At 35.9% G+C, this 16,641-nt stretch overlaps 3 protein-coding genes across 6 annotated transcripts in view; 2 read left to right on the plus strand and 1 right to left on the minus strand.

Moving 5' to 3' along the window:
* LOC104760348 lies at positions 6,136-8,299 on the plus strand. Its single transcript, XM_010483252.2, has 4 exons — positions 6,136-6,433; positions 7,354-7,469; positions 7,573-7,657; positions 7,995-8,299. Exons 1-4 carry the CDS (start codon positions 6,209-6,211, stop codon positions 8,082-8,084), a joined length of 516 nt encoding a protein of 171 aa, XP_010481554.1. The 5' UTR covers positions 6,136-6,208; the 3' UTR covers positions 8,085-8,299.
* On the plus strand, positions 10,536-12,790 carry LOC104760349 (myb family transcription factor PHL11-like). Of its 3 annotated transcripts, XM_010483254.2 has the most exons (7): positions 10,536-11,023; positions 11,214-11,290; positions 11,407-11,473; positions 11,626-11,704; positions 11,802-11,883; positions 11,979-12,401; positions 12,711-12,790. In XM_010483254.2, exons 1-6 carry the CDS (start codon positions 10,879-10,881, stop codon positions 12,399-12,401), a joined length of 873 nt encoding a protein of 290 aa, XP_010481556.1. In that variant the 5' UTR covers positions 10,536-10,878; the 3' UTR covers positions 12,711-12,790. The 3 variants fall into 3 exon arrangements, with proteins under 3 accessions (XP_010481556.1, XP_010481555.1, XP_010481557.1); XM_010483253.2 differs by lacking the exon at positions 12,711-12,790 and having other exon boundaries at positions 11,979-12,597; XM_010483255.2 differs by lacking the exon at positions 12,711-12,790 and having other exon boundaries at positions 11,805-11,883; positions 11,979-12,596.
* The window catches only part of LOC104760350 (protein ENHANCED DISEASE RESISTANCE 2-like), a 6,232-nt gene continuing 2,557 nt past the window's right edge, over positions 12,967-16,641 (minus strand). For both annotated transcript variants that reach the window (XM_010483256.2, XM_010483257.2), the window contains 15 exons: positions 16,425-16,465; positions 16,219-16,319; positions 15,820-15,915; positions 15,473-15,537; positions 15,277-15,348; positions 15,034-15,189; positions 14,694-14,920; positions 14,572-14,617; positions 14,328-14,476; positions 14,124-14,225; positions 13,928-13,972; positions 13,700-13,840; positions 13,517-13,612; positions 13,333-13,434; positions 12,967-13,235 (listed from right to left, as the gene is read on the minus strand). In XM_010483256.2, coding sequence (XP_010481558.1) covers positions 13,125-13,235; positions 13,333-13,434; positions 13,517-13,612; positions 13,700-13,840; positions 13,928-13,972; positions 14,124-14,225; positions 14,328-14,476; positions 14,572-14,617; positions 14,694-14,920; positions 15,034-15,189; positions 15,277-15,348; positions 15,473-15,537; positions 15,820-15,915; positions 16,219-16,319; positions 16,425-16,465 — 1,550 coding nt within the window. In that variant the 3' untranslated portion in view covers positions 12,967-13,124. The remainder of the gene's footprint in view (positions 13,236-13,332; positions 13,435-13,516; positions 13,613-13,699; positions 13,841-13,927; positions 13,973-14,123; positions 14,226-14,327; positions 14,477-14,571; positions 14,618-14,693; positions 14,921-15,033; positions 15,190-15,276; positions 15,349-15,472; positions 15,538-15,819; positions 15,916-16,218; positions 16,320-16,424; positions 16,466-16,641) is intronic.

Here is a 16,641-nt window from a genome sequence, read left to right on the forward strand (position 1 = left end):
AATCTCTAAAATCTTGTTAAAACACTCTCGTGATAAAAACAATCAACCTTGATCACTCCCCTACCCAACTCTCGTTGGAGAAACATGACCAAGCAGGCATTAAGATCCGATTCATTATTGTCAGTAAACCCCTTACTCATCTAATCTCTTAGGCTAAGTGAGTAAACCTCTAGCATTGGTTGATTCAAGCATCTCATCTACACCTCTTGGTGGTAAAACACCTTAGATCTAATCTCACCCTCTCGGTTTGTTGACAGCATTAAGAACACCAATCTAGAAAGAAATGTATTAAACATATTCAATTAACTAAGACATCCTAACCGATCAAGAACATAAAATCATCTATCCCATACCTAGAAACTTTACTTCACTACTCGGAAATCATAGCAAGAAACAAAACAACAAATATGAAGGAAAATTGCATTATATTAAATGATAAAGTAGAGGGATAAGAGTACAAGAAAGAAATCTAAAGAAAATGATTAAAAGTTATGAAATAAAATAAAAAAAAAAGGGAAAAGTGTTTGAGTCGCTCAGTTCTCTCACAGAAGCTCTCGCTCTCTGGTTTTAGGGTCTGCGGCGTGCTCCTTTGCGAGGAAGAGAAGGAGGGGTTTATATATGGAAACCCCTTTGACCTAGCTTCCCAGTCCTGCCCGAGGGGCTACACGATGTGGTACACGAGGATGTGGTCGAGTTCGTCCTTGGGTAGATCCTCGGGTTGTTCTTCATGCTCTTGGATCCTCCTCGATCGTGTTGGGGTTCGGACTTTTTCTTCAAGTTCGATGGCTCCTTCGGGTACCTGCTCGGGTTTGTCCTTGTTTTTCTCCCATTTGAGGCTCTTAAGCACCTGTTTTCATCCAAAATATGCAAATGCAAAAATGCAACACCCTAAATGGCCTAAAAGTGAATTCCTACAGTTAATGACCTAAAAATACTAAGTTAAGGGTATGAACAATGCAAAATATGGACAAAAAAGGATGCTAAAAACATGTAAATTAGAGAGTTATCATTCTTGCCTAGGTCTTTCATCTCGAATTCTTTCTTTAGATATTCGACTGTTTGGGCGATTTCTCCAGAGGTTCCTAGGATATTCAAATCATCCACATATATTGCTATTATGACAAACCCTTTGTTTTCAAACTTCTTTATAAATATACATGGACTGATGGGATCATTCTTATAGTCCTCTTTGGGTAGGTACTCACTTAGTCTATTGAACCACATACGCCCACTTTGTTTCAGTCCATAAAGGGATTTGTTTTGCCTTATGCAATATTGTTCTCGAGAACTGCTCTTATCTTTGAGCTTTATACCCTCTGGTAATCTCATATAAATCTCATTATCTAGTAGACCATATAAGTATGCGGTTACAATATCCATTAACCGCAAATCCAGTTTTTCTCTTATAACCAGACTTATTAGAAATTTAAAAGTCGTTGCATCAATCATAGGGGAGTATGTCTCCTCATAATCTATTCCTGGTCTTTGAGAGAATCCTTGTGCTACAAACCGTGCCTTATATCTCACGATTTCATTATTCTCATTTCTCTTTCTTACAAAGATCCATTTATGTCAAACTGGCTTTATATTGAATGGTGTCCTTAAGATCGGACCAAACACATTCCTTTTCTTTAATGAACTTAATTCCACGTCGATAGCTTCTTTCCATTTTAACCATTCTGGTCTTTGAGTGCACTCTAAAATAGACGTGGGTTCATGATCCTCATTTATTTCGAGTGCTACCTTGTATGCAAATATTTCATCGATGTCGACATCTTTTCTGTTCCATTGTATTCCAGACATGATATAATTGATTGAGATCTCATTATTATCAATACCTTAGGACCTTGAGGTTCAGCGTCCCAAACCTCACTTGGTACCTTAGGATTTGCTGCGGCCATGTCTATTATCTCTTTAACCTCGGTTTCATTTGCACCTTTCTTAGATTTCTGAGGGTTCTTATCTTTGGAACCTATTGGTCTACCACGTTTCAAACGGGTCTTAGACGTTGCAGCAACTTGCTTATTGTGTTACTTTCGAAACATCAATACGTACGGGTGCATTACAAGCTGGTATGTACGATTTAGTTAGTCTCTTGGGTCAGCAAAGGAATCTGGCAATTGATTAGCTAGCTTTTGGAAATATATAATTTTCTGGACCTCTGCATCACAGGCTAGAGTCCGAGGATCTTGCCAATTTAAGGATGTTTGATTCCATGTTATTTCTTTTTGTCTTTCTCTCCACCCAACATAGGAAATTCGGATTCAGCAAACTGACAATCCGCGTATCTGGCCTTAAATAAATCACCCGTAGTTGGCTCAAAATACTTATTAATGGTGGGAGAATCATATCCAACATATATTCCCATCCTCCTCTGAGGTCCCATCTTTATTCTCTGTGATGGTGCAATCGGTACATATACGACACACCCGAATATCTTTAGATGGAATATGTCTGGCTCATGACCCGTTAGTAATTAGGATGGCAAATATTTATTCTCACTAGATGGCCTGATGCGTATAAACTCTGTTGCATGTATTACTGTGTGTCCCCAAGCCGACACAGGAAGCTTCGACCTTAGGAGTAATGGTCGAGCAATCAATTGGATCCGTTTAAAGAAGGATTCATCTAATCCATTTTGTGTATCGACATGTGCCACACCATGTGCCACAGGGTGTTCCACACTTCCCCCCATGCACATACAACATTCATTAAACGCTTGGGATGTAAAATCACCAGCATTATCTAGACGTATAGTCTTAAATAGAAAATCTCTTTAATTACTTTTCCTGGTGATGACCTTATAATGAGTTTCCATTGTGTACATGCCACACACGTGACATTTTTAGGGATAATTCGTCTCTCTTTAAGAGTGTGCCCATTTGAATTTAATATCAGCATACGCATCATGTTAGAACCCGGATGGCCAAGCCGGTCATGCCATAAAGTGAATTGTTCATTGAACATCTTGTTCATTGCCAAATTAGCCTCTATCATATTAATCTTAGCATGGTAAAAACCAGTAAATAATGCGGGTATAGTCTCTTAGGATTTTCTTAGATCCTTGGGTGGTTTCAATAATGTATAAGAACTCTTGGTTTCCTTCACCCTTAGTTTCAACATGTAAACCATTCAAACGAATGTCTTTTAAACTCAATAAGCTCCTTTTGAGCTGCGTGAATATAAGGCATCACTTAGTTCAAGATGTGTGCCTCGCCGTAGCCTTCAATAAAACTTGTTATACCCGCTATTGTGCTAATATTGGCATTTTTCAAAATGAGATTATGCAAAATATCTCTTATCATTCAAAATTGTGTGGCTTGATCCACTATCCACTACAATCATATTCTTGTCCTCAGCCATTTCTCAATATGGACAAGAATTATGTTTTAGCCATAAAAGCATAACAAATGCATATTTAAAGGTAATAATATAATTGAATTTAAACCAAAATCATAATTCAATAAAATTCAAAGCATAAAACATAGAAATTAAAGCAAGACAATTTTAAATTTAATTATCCTCTCCTAGACAATCTGAAGTCTTATAATTCAATTGGTCATCATTCTCATGGTTGAAATCTTTTTAACCATCGAGATGAACCAGATTAGTTTCCGGATTCTTTTTTAAACTCTCTTAATAGAGATCAACAAGGTGCTTAGGAGTTCTGCATGTCTTTATCCAATGATTTTCCATACCACATCTATGGCAAGTGGACTTGGTATTATGTTGCGGTTTAAATTGCCTGCGGCCTCTACCCCGACCACGACCGAAGCCGAATCGGTTTCCACGGCCTTGACCACCAAAATTGTGTCCTTGATAGGTCCCACGACCAGGACCACCACGTCCACTTCTCCCATGGCCACGGCCACACTTGTCCCTATGGACATAGTTAGACTCTTTAGTCTCTTTTGGCTCTTTAGGCTCTTTAGGATTTTTCTTGCTGATATCAAATCGACTTTGTGGGCTTCCGGTAATGGGGCAGAACCAGGAGGTCTCATTTTACTGTTCATTAGCAACAACTCATTGTTTTGCTCAGCAAGCAGCAAACAAGAGATGAGACTTGCATAAGTTTTGAAACCCTTTTCACGATATTGTTGCTGAAGCAGTATGTTATTGGTGTGAAAGGTTGAGAATGTCTTTTCTAGCAAGTCTTCCTCAGTAACCTCCTTACCACATAACTTAAGGATTGGGACTATCTTAAATAGCTCTGAGTTATACTCATCCACGGTTTTAGAATCCTGGATCCTTAAGTTTTTCCAATCAAATTGAGCCTTTGGTAGGAGCATTGTCTTTTGGTGTCCATATCTGTTTTTAAACTCTGTCCAAAGCTCAAGAGGATTCTCTATTGTAAGGTATTGGTTCTTGAGACTCTCAGCAAGATCATGGCATATATTCAAGATCGCCTTATATCTATTTTTCTCAGTGCAATTATTATCATTCTCAATGCACTCACATAAGTCCTTTGATTTCAGGTTAATCTTAGTATCCAATGCCCATTATAAAACATGCACCCGATTATTGTCATGCGGTATTTGAGACCGAACCATGCAATTATTTTAGTCTTAGGCCATGCATTATTTAAGACCGAACCATGCCAATTGTTTTAGTCTAGGCCATGCGGTATTTAAGACCGAACCATGGATTTATTTTCGTTTGGGACATGCGGTATTTAAAACCGAAACATGCCAATTATTTTAGTAGATAATGTCTTGTTTTATTACATAATTTTGTGGCCTATATTATGCATGAGAACAGTCCTAAATAAACATAAGATCTAGCATGCAATAATTTCCTTTTATTAAGTTTTTCCTTTTACTAAGGTTTTCCTTTTCCTATAAAATTTCTCTTTTCTTAAATTAGGATTAGGAAATATTTTCTAGGATTTTAGGATAATGTCTAGAATTAATTTGGATTTTTATCCTAATTTTGTTTTGATCTTTCATGCAAAACATATAATCAATTCCGATTTTAAGTTCTTAGATTTAGGGTTTGATTTTAAGCAAACAAACACCAAAATCGGATTCTAACAACCTAGAACAATCAGTTTAATATTCTCTTTTATGAATTTCGAATTTAGGTTTTAGTTCTAAGGTTCTCATGCAATTGAATTCAAGCAATCAATCAACAATAACAATCAGATTTAAACATTGCATAATCGGTTTAATTCTCAAACAATCTAAGCAGCCCTAAACCTCATAACAACCGATTTTAAAGTTTTAAAGTTTTTAGGGTTTTAGGGTCTAAAGCTTAGGGTTTTGTTTGTTGATTGTTTATTTGTATATTTTAGGGTTCCATTAGATTTAAGAGATCCGGTTCGATTTCATAGGTTCTACGGGGGTTTGATTATTGTTTACCTTCCACCGATTTGGGGTTGACTGGAATTGAACCGGGAGTTAAAGACCTCAGTTTTACTTTTAACTTGATCACGAACCTCGACCTAGGTAAGAGGAAGAACCGATCACGAACACAGGTTGCTTCTCGAACAGGAACATATCTCCGAACAGGAACTAGCCTCGGATAGGAATTGATCACGAACACGGATAGATTCTCGGACAGGAACCGATCGCCGAGCAGTAGCTGACCACGAACACGGATGGAAGTTGATTGCCGAGGTTGGACGAACAAGGACCTTTTGTGCAGCGGCGGTTTAGGGTTTTTTTGGGTTTTTAGGAATTTTTTCTCAGTTGGACTTTTAGGACTATTGTGCTGATAACATGTTGTAAACTAGAGAAACTCGAAGGAAGTTTTCTCTTGTCTTTATCTTAATGATTCAATGGAACATTACATATATATAATCAAAGGCAAAACCCAATTACATGGGGAAGCATAAACCGACATATATTAGATATGGAAAGAACACTATAAATAGTTTCATCTTTGGCTCATTTTCATTCAAAATAAATCTAATCAAAATAAGCTATACAAATTTTGTTTTTTTTTTTTTATGTAAAAGAAAAAACACCTTTAAATATACTATATTTTTATATATTGTAATGTGGCGTAATATGTGTAGCTAATTTAGCCTAAACACAAGTTCTTCTTATTGAGACAAGATAAAAAATGGGATAATTATAAAATGTAAAGAGAATAGAGTTATCCTAGCACCCAAACACTCTAAACCATTTCACGAAAACCCCAAAGCTTTCGTTCACTTTGCAATAGAGAGATTTTATCAGAAAATTTGTCATTCCCCTTGGAGACGACAATGCAGAGGTTTTGCACAAAGCTACGTTCCATGTCTCTCCAATCTAATCGGAATCTCTCTTTTGCCACTGCTCCTCACCGTCTGATTCACCCTTCTCCTTCTCCGAGTCGCCACTTAACAACCCTAGGTTTCGCCAATACGACCAAATGGAGCTTCCTTCCCGCCGCCGGAGTCTCTCCTCCGTTGAACATTAGCTCCATGGGCTCTACCTTTGTTCCTCATCACGTACGTTTCCGCAATTCTCATTACGTTTTGTGGCCCTTTGTTGATTTCGCGAGATTAGTGAGTTAAGGTGAGAAAGTGAAGTCTTTTGGATTAGGTTAGGGTTTTATCTTCGAGTACTTTATATCTTTGCTGATTGAGAAAATTTGGAGGAGGAAAATGATCTGTTTGATTCGCTAGAAACGAAACGAGAGTTTTCAAGGGAACTGGTTAGGTTAGGATTACGCTGCAAAGTGCTGATTTGATAAAATTCGAGAGAGCGCAAGATCTGACCAGCTAGATAGTTTGAAATTGTACATAGTTTTAGCTGCTTCTGTAGAATCTAAACTCTCGATCTGTTCTGTGAAAGTTCTTGAAACAGAATCTTCCTGGCTCTGATCATGGGTTGAATCTAGGGAAAGAGATTTGTTCATTCATAGAATGTTAAGTAGCTTTTTACACTTCGATATCATGTTGTTTTAAATGTTTGGATAATTGCACTACCTTGCAAGTGTAAGCTTACTCAATGTCACACATCTGTTGTTTGTAATCGGAACATTCCAATTTATTATGTACGGTTCTTGAATTTTGTGTCTCTTGTTTGATCATTTGAAAGAAGAATTGTGGGTTATCTGAAATAGGAAAGGGATTGTTTGTTCCTAGAGTCTTGCATTTTGATGCCATTTTCATTAAGCCAATCAATAAAAATGGGTGTTTTGAATATCTTCACTACCAACCAACAATGTAAGTTTAGTATTACTCAGACTCTTATGTACACTCATGTTTAGACAAACTGTAGATATGCTGGACTAGTTTCAGCTTTATAGGTGTTGCATAATCTTATATAGCCACTCAACAAAACAATCTATGCTTCATTCTAGTTTGCAAAATCAATTTTTATATCATGGCTTATCTTATTTACGTTGATTCTCTCTGCATTTCAGTTTGTTCAAGTACGGACTATCACTTCCAAGGAAAAAATGGCAAAATGGAAGAAGAAGTGGAGACCTAGGACTCCAATCACATCAAAAGTCAAGAAAGTCAAGATAAAGTTTTATTCGTACGTTCTGATTCCAACATTATCAACATATCTTTTAAGTAATAATTTGTGCATTTCTCTCAAAAAGTTTTTTTTTTTTTTTTTTTCTGAATCTATATCTCAGGTCATTCAAAGACAGGTTTAAACCACTAAATGATGGTACCATTCGTCGCTGGAAAGAAGGAAAGCGCCACAACGCACACTTGAAGGTAACAACATCTGATTCCTCATTCCATAATTTAAATCTCTGGTTCTATTCATTCTTTGGCAAACGCCTCTGGAAGAAGAGTACGATAGGAACTAGGATTCTAACTGATCAGAAACTACTAACAGCTGATTTCTGGTGATAGTAATAGTGAAATTGTGATTGAAGTACTTTTAACTCTGTGTCTTCCTTTGCTTCCTAGTTTAGCTAGATAGATAAATGGTAGGCTTAAGCTGTATTTACAATAACATCTCAGTTGTTTGATCTCTTCAGGGTTTCACCATTCCTGTGTCAGGTTGATAAATGTTGAAAATAATGAATTTGTTTGTTAATTGATGCAGTCAAAGAAATCAAAGCGTAGATTGAGACAGCCTGGATTAGTACCACCAGCATATGCCAAAGTAATGAAGAAACTCAATTTCTGCAACTGAGAGATAAGAAGAAGAAACAGTGTGATTGATTACGATGAAAGCCAATCTCTTCCATTTTATTCCAGATAAATTTTGTTTCACTGGTACCTAAAAATTTAATCATACTCCAGTTTTTTTATGCTTCAGTTCCAAAGGAATAAATTGGCATTTTGGTCCTTTTCCTAAGGGTTTGGTATTTGAAATCTGGTGAAATTATAATTAAAGACTTTGATCAATCTCGTTGAATTGAAAAGAGAAACAAGTTTTTAGTCTCTCTATATCAGGCTTATGCTTTCTCTTTTTTGTTCTGTATGTCTCTTAATTTTTTTTTTTTTTTTTTTTTTTTTTNTGAGTACATACCACCTTTTCAAGTTAAACCAGAAGAAACCTCGTTTGTCGACTTGGTTTGGTTATATGATATTCCTGGGTCAGTCGAACTGTACCGGATTTGTAAACCGAGCAGTAAACTGAGAAGTCCACCACCACACCACCCATTTTCAGGTTTCGTTAGGACAAAACGGAGAACACAGTATTGCGGTCGGATCGGCTGTAGTGACACGTGTACCATGCGTAGGCCTCGAAAAAAAAAACCGTAAGAGAATTTCTTTCCAAAAAGTTTTTTTTCCAAAAATACCATATTTTAGTTTTTTTTTCAAAAATATCACAAGAGTTTTTTTTCTAAAATTACCACAAACAAAAAATTGATTTTTAAAGATATAAATTTTTTTTTTAGATTTGAATTGACACATTTAGTTTTAGTGTATAGTTTTTAGGGGTAGGGTTTAGTATTTAGAATTTATGAATTAGTTTTTAGTATTAAAACTTTAATTAAATTATGTAATATTTTTAGAAAAAATTACATTTTAATGATATTTTTAGAAAAAAAATTAAATTATAATATTTTTAGAAAATAGGTGTCACGTAAGACTTTCTTGAATCATTACAATTGTATTGATGACAATTGCCCAAAACGTAAAAACAAAAGAGTAAACAAGCCGTCCACGTGTTCATTGTAAGTTACAGTGATACCCCCACCGTCGGACATGTGAGTTTTGAGATTATTGTATTCTCCTTGTCCGACGGCGAATATTCCACGCTGGCAAGTCTTACGTGACATGCTCGCCCCATGCACTCTCTTTTTCTGTCATAATTCCCATTTTTAATCATTATAATGTTTTCTTAAAAACCAATTAAGAAAAGGTGTTATGTCGCGCTCGCTGGAGTCTTAACGCCGTGCATCGTTCATCATGTATCTTTCTCCATTCCGAAAAAAACAAAATTTAATTCAACAAATTAAAAAAAAATCTATGTGAAAAACAATACTTAATTAATAATCTATTTTGTCCAAAAAAAAAAAAAAAAAAATCTATCATCAAGAAATAATTTGACTAATGTGTAAATTATACTACTAATCTGGTTTAAACTAATTAATCTTGACTTATTATCCGACAACACATATATAGTTTAGCTAAACATTGGAGATTTTCACCAATAATAATAATGATCTATATCATAAAAAAAATATAATTGATGTGTAAATTATACTAATATGGTCTAAACCATTTTCTATATATACAGTATTTGCTATCTTTCTTAAAGTTAAGACTATCCGACAACACATAAATCATATATCTATGACACCTAAATGAAGGACCAACATGGAGAGAGATTTGGATTCATGGATTGTGTGAGAATGAGACAAAACCTTTAGTCATAAGTTATGTTATATAAAAAAAAAAAAACTTCATAATTCTAACAATATAGTAATAATTCCTAAAAACTCAAAAATATTCTTTGGACATTTATAATCTAAGTAGTAAACAAATATCCATGATGCGGGCCATGTTCCTCTCTCCCATGTGACGTTTCTGAACATAAAACTATTAATTATACTATTATTTGATAAAAAGTACGCAATCATCTATTTTTTGTTTTTTTACTCCACAACAAGACAAACTATCTCTACGCGGTTTAAACATCTGTTGACATAAAAATTTTAAAACGCAAGTAAAATATGCGCCGCGATAAAATCACACAATTTGACGTTCTAAAAATTGGCTATTAATTGTTGTATCGCATTTATAGACATCAAAAAAAAAAATCAATAAGCTTAAAAGATTTAGGGATTTTAATTTATCGATTTTGTACTACTGCTACGATAATTTAACAAAATCGGTAATTGTTATTAAAAAATGGCAGTTTTTTTTTTTACCAAATTTTTAACCACTATTTTCTTTTTTAAAATTTCAACATCACTAAAAAATTTACACCTGCAGTTTTAAAATTTATAGATAGGGATTATATTTTAAACAAAACTATATTTTTTTTAAAAAAAAGAAACAGAAGAAAAACGAAGGTTGACGTTAAGTGATGAATAATGTCACCACCACTTCTTCTCCTCCTCCTCCTCCATCTCTATCATCATCATCACCCCGACGACTTTTTTTTCACTTCTCTTCTCTCTCTCTCTCTCTGTCTCTCAGATTTTTTTTTTTCTTTTTCTTTATGATCTCTTTCTTCATCATCTCTATCTCATCCTCTACTAACCCTCCCTAGTTCCCACTCACATTTCCCATCTTTTCAACAAATTTTTCGAATTCTTTTTCCCACTGAGATTGACTTAAATTGCATCGCCATTATTTTTTCATCTTTCAAGGTTAAGTTCTTTTTTTTTTTAACAACTCTTCCTCTGATCTCACATCCACCGGAAGAAGAAAAATTCAACGAAAGTTAAAAAAGATTCCTTCGTGAATTTGCTTCCCGCCATTATTTATTTATTTTTGATTGATCGGAAAAATAAATAATTAAGAAGAAAATGGAGAGAGTGAATCTGGGAGGTTTGGGTTACGATAATGGCGGAGGAGTCATGATGACTAGAGATCCTAAACCTAGGCTCAGATGGACCGCCGATCTTCACGATCGCTTCGTCGACGCCGTCGCTAAGCTCGGTGGCGCTGACAGTAATAATCTCTGCTCCCCCTCCTCTTCTTCTTCATTTTCTTCAATTTTTTTTAGATAACCGATTTTACACTATGATTCCGGTTTACTCCGGTCTGTTTGTTAATTGGTTAAATTTGAAGTTAGTTATGTAATTGGTATCTGGTTGGTTCCTTAATGACATTTGTATTATTGGGTTGTAACTATATACAGAAGCAACTCCTAAGTCGGTTCTGAAGCTGATGGGATTAAAAGGCTTGACACTGTACCATCTCAAGAGCCATTTACAGGTACTGTAATACATTATTTATACGGAATTTGAAACTGTTATAATAATGATGATATTGTATAATTTCAACTTACATGTTCTCTGTGATGTGTTTTGTTTGTTTGTTTGTATGTATAGAAGTATAGACTCGGTCAACAACAAGGGAAAAAACAAAATCGATCAGACCAAAACAAGGAAAATGCTGGTATGTTTTGTATTATGATCATAAGCAATAACAAAATCTTTTATGTATAGTTTATATAATGTGTTGTACAAAATGGATTATAGGGATTACATATATTGATGACATTTTGAGAAATTTTAAGATTGTATTTTTTTTCTTTCTTTTCTTTATAGGAAGTTCATATGTGCATTTCGACAATTGTTCTCAAGGCGGAATCTCGAATGAATCAAGATTTGATAATGGCCATCACAGGTATTATTATATAAACAGATGAATCAATAATATGCGTTTCTCGATCTCAATGGATTTGTAAACTTTGGTTTTGACAAGAATGTTAATGAACGTTAAGCAGACAAAGTGGGAATGTACCTTTTGCTGAGGCAATGAGACATCAGGTTGATGCACAACAGCGGTTTCAAGAACAGCTTGAGGTAACAAGAAATGAAAAGATCTTTTATTATGTTGACGCTTATAACAATTAGAAAAAAAGAGAGGCAATTTTGAATCTGAGTTTGCGGTGTTATAGGTGCAGAAAAGACTGCAGATGAGAATGGAAGCCCAAGGAAAGTATTTGTTGACATTACTAGAGAAAGCACAGAAGAGCATACCTTGTGATAATAATAATGCAGCAGAAACAGACGACAAGTGTCACTTCTCGGATTTCAATCTCGCACTTTCGGGACTTGTAGGAGATGATCATAAGAGTCACAAGGCGACGGGTTTGGTCACTGATAATATCTCACAACTTAATGGTGGTGACTCTTCTGATGATTTCCGGTTATGTGGAGGACAAGAGAAAATAGAAACCGGAGGAGATGCAGGTGTTATTAAACCGGAATCCGGGTTTGTGCATTTCGATTTGAACTCCAAAAGTGGGTTTGATCTCTTGAGTTCTGGCAACTATGGGATTGAAATGAAGCCAAATGTGATTGCAGATAGACAGCCGTAGGTATAATAAGAGACCTCTTCTTTTATTTTTTTTTATGTTTGATCTTCTTCCTTTTCCTTATAGAAGAATGTTACAAAGATTGGCTTCATGTTTTCTTCACAGTCAAAATATCTAAACCTCTCTCTTTTGAAAGTTCACTAAAGCAGTGTTAATAATATCAGCTAAATACGAAATAACTGGTTTTTTTTTTTTAAACGAAGAAAGTTATTTTGCTTAGCAGTGTTAATACCGTTCATTCTTCTCGTTATAAACTTTTATTGCTTTGTGGAAATAAAATAACCGTCGTTTTCACCATCATCATGGATTTAGCTGTATCTCTGCCAGTAAAGAGAGGAGTCTTGAGGTTTTATCTCTACCGGTGGGTGAACAATCGAGAAGAAAAAGATCACAGTCAAGAAAAATAACGGCGTTATCATTTCACTAATTTATACGATGATATCATGATATGACATACCACATTTTTTTTTATTAAAGCAAAGATGAAATGGGGACTAAAAATGAGATTTGATTTTTCATTACTGATTTTCTCAAATCAATAAAAAATAATTATAATTTAGTAATAGCATACCTGTTATATTTTACAAAAATAATTCTTGTTAAGTCTTTTACTTTGTGAGTATGGTGGTGGCTTAGAGAACGACACCTATAATGATGCAATAATAGAAATAAAAAGAGAAAAATAGAGACAGACCAAAACACGAAGTTGAGTTAAGGAGAAAGAGCTTAGGGACTACTCTCTGAATCCAAATTAGGAACTATAGCAGATGATAGCTCTATATGTGAAACCCTCACCGCCCCGATTAGCCTCTCTGGTAATTCTTCTGGTGTGTTCGCCTATATAAACGTAATCTCGGGATCATTCAAAAGAATTCAAGAGGATAAAAAATCTTAAAGATCGATTAGTTTGATTAGTTTTGTTAGATTGATTTACCTGTACAAGGAAAGCCATTTCGACAACCAAAGATGTAATTACGCCGATGACAAGACCGAGAACTCCATTTGCGACTGTTGATGACCCGATATCTACATCTATCTGCATGGGGAATAGAAATGTTTCCTTGAGTTTACTGTTACGAGTATAGAGCTTTAAAGCAGTTTGCGAAATGTGAACTTACTTCCAAGTATGTTGGACCGCGGATATAGTTGCAATCCACTGCTTTCCCGAGTAGACACGGAGTGCTTCCCACACTTTGCCTTACTATCCATGAACCCTGCATAAGATTGGGGTATCATGTGAATTTATTTGTTCAAAGATTTTACAAAGAGAAAGAGAGAGGGTAAAACAGAGAGAGAGATACCTTGGGGACTAAAGGTATAAGCTTGAGCCTACTATTCCGAAATTCGTCATCACCATCAACAAAACGTTGGAAGAGGGATCCAGGTACGAGTTCTTTGGTCACGAAATAAAATACCATACTGTAGTGTGTTGATCCAGGAACCTGTTATAATAGAAGGGTTTACACATCAATAATGATAGCTAATTTTATTGTTTGTACATTCTGTTGTAGTTCACAGGCAAAACTTACTTGAACATTTACTACCATTGAGAAAAGACCCTTCTCTGCAGCAACCTGAAACGATCAATAACATTTCAATTGGAATTTCCAAGTGGCGACGAAGAGACGTTAAACAAAGATAATAGCAACGTAAAGGGATTATAACATCTCCCTTTAGCTAACGAGGAACTCAAGCAACAAGAATCAGGGTGCTTGTGTCTCTTACTTGTGCTGCACAGCCCTTGCGTCTAACCACATGATCAATTCTTTTAGTGTCTTTGAACCAATCGACGGCGACGAGATCCATAAGATGCTTCCCAGCAGGAATCTTCAGTAAAAGGTTGAGTGAGTATCGAAGAGGTAGTTTTGATGTAGAAGAATGTGGATCTTTCTAGTGCGTTCTAAATTAGTTAGTGTAGATATTACTGACCTTCCTTTTATCTTCACAGAAACTCTTGCCACGGACTTTGAAGTTATTCCCATCAGAAATCCTCCAGCAGTTACGGGAATTTTCGTTATCATCATGTCGCAGATTACCCGAAAAACAGGAGAGATCAATATCGAGAGCAGGTTCTTCTTCTGCGGTTTCAAATGGCACGAGAAATTTATAGAGATTGGATACTTTTTCACCAACTCAGTAAGCATTAATGATAAAATATAGACTATGAATTCACCTGTTTTCTTAGCATCAGTCTCCTGCTCCTGCTTACTCGTTTCAGGCTGAAATATAGCAAATGTGAAGAAAGGCTCAACTTGATCAAATGTTAAGTTCAAAGAGAATGCTTGATAGGCCAACCTCTGGTTCTGAATCAGGTATCTGAAACTCGTCATCGTCATCCGATTCTTCATCCATTAGCACCGAGTTTCTGCTGGCACTATTTGTTTGATCAATCGAAAGGGAAGACTTATGCTGAGGCTTTCCACCTTTACTCAAAGCTAGGGAGGAAGATGCCATATTAACCATAACAGGGATCCTGATCGGTTGACCTCTATCATCTGTCTGTGAGAACCACTCGCGCAAACCTGCGATGAACATGAGTCCATAACAAAGAACGGCAAAAGTCATTTTCAAGAAGAGTAGAAGTCATTTTCCACAGGGATCTGATCTTAGTGGAAATGAGCACAAAAGACCTTACCAGAAACACTGTTTAGCATTTGAAGAAGACAATGTTGTTGAAATGCTGGAAGATAACCTGCACCCCACCCTTTCAAATCGATTTGTATTAGATGTTGCACCTGTGTCCTAGGCCTTCCATTCCGGGGCTTTAGTGGGGCGATGTTAAATCCTCCACCTAAACAAGAGAGCATAATCTCAGTCGGATTGTAATACATAGTATATTAGAATACTTTGGTGGTAGAAGACTTAGCATTTAACTTACTCTCAAGATGAGCCCGAACAAATCCAGGTTGTGGACCACAATTTTCATGCTCCCTAGAACGAAACAATACCACTTCACAGAAAGGGCAAGATAAATAATTAAAATTAGATGTATAATAGAGGCTGTCCCTTCGGGGAAATCCAATAAAACAGAGGCTGTCAAGCTTTAGCATGAGTAAAAAGGGAAGGGAACATACCATAACTTCCATCGTCATTACGACGCCAATAGCGTACATAGCAGAGATCACGAGGCCACACAACCCTACAGCCATTTTGATAACATTAGAGTATGAATAAACAGAGTTCTTGGAAACAACCAAGTAATATTCTGACTGAAAACGGGAGGATCACAAATGGTAAGTAGTATGGGATTATGTTAAGCAAAATAAATCTGATAACCCTTGAGCTCCCCAGGATAACTGGTCTATTTCGTTATGGACGCGACAAAGAGTTTAGTTAAATGTTATGAATCAAATCTCTACTTAGCTATTGAACGCTGATGTGTGGTAACCATTAAATGATAATATTTCAGGTGCAAAATTACATTGGAAACCAGTCGAGCAGAAGTCTGTGATAGAGTATTGCTGTGTGACCATCAACCTCTTCCACTAATCTCCCATTGTGAAAACTGCAGTCCCACCTGCGAAACAATAAGAAAAGAGGGGGAAAAAAACAAAGAGCCTCAGATACAGACCAGAACACTCAAAAAGGAAACACTTTTGCTAACATAGTATTGATAAAAAATTTGGCCTAGTCATTACTGTAGGATGTAGAAACAAAAGAGATAAGACCCAATACTAGTGACAAAATATTTTACTGGTATAAAATATATCCAGTAAAATTTGCCAAATAGGATAGCATATGACTACAAGAAAATGAGGGGAAAGAAAAACTAAAAAAGATGGTCTCTTATGACCAGAATATAAATGAGAATGTTTCCTACTCATATCGAGTGCCATCCATGCTCATAACAAGCTCGAATATTTCCTCACATGTGGCCTCCACTACACCAACAGCCTTCATTGCCCTGCTGCAGCTTCTTGGCTGCATGCTTAGCACTGTAAATAATGGTTCTTAACTAAATAAAATTACTATGTAATAAGCAGGAAATTATGCCATAAAATGACAAACTAGTAGGCACTTCCATACAAGATAATCAACTTCAAGTAGCTCTTCAAAAATCCGTAGACCTGCAAAATGTATTTCAAAGTGAGAAGANGAATCCAATAAAACAGAGGCTGTCAAGCTTTAGCATGAGTACAAAATGGAAGGGAACATACCATAACTTCCATCGTCATTACGACGCCAATAGCGTACATAGCAGAGATCACGAGGCCACACAACCCTACAGCCATTTTGATAACAT

This window comes from Camelina sativa, chromosome 18, assembly GCF_000633955.1.
Source record: "Camelina sativa cultivar DH55 chromosome 18, Cs, whole genome shotgun sequence".
Classification (NCBI taxonomy): Eukaryota; Viridiplantae; Streptophyta; class Magnoliopsida; order Brassicales; family Brassicaceae; genus Camelina; species Camelina sativa.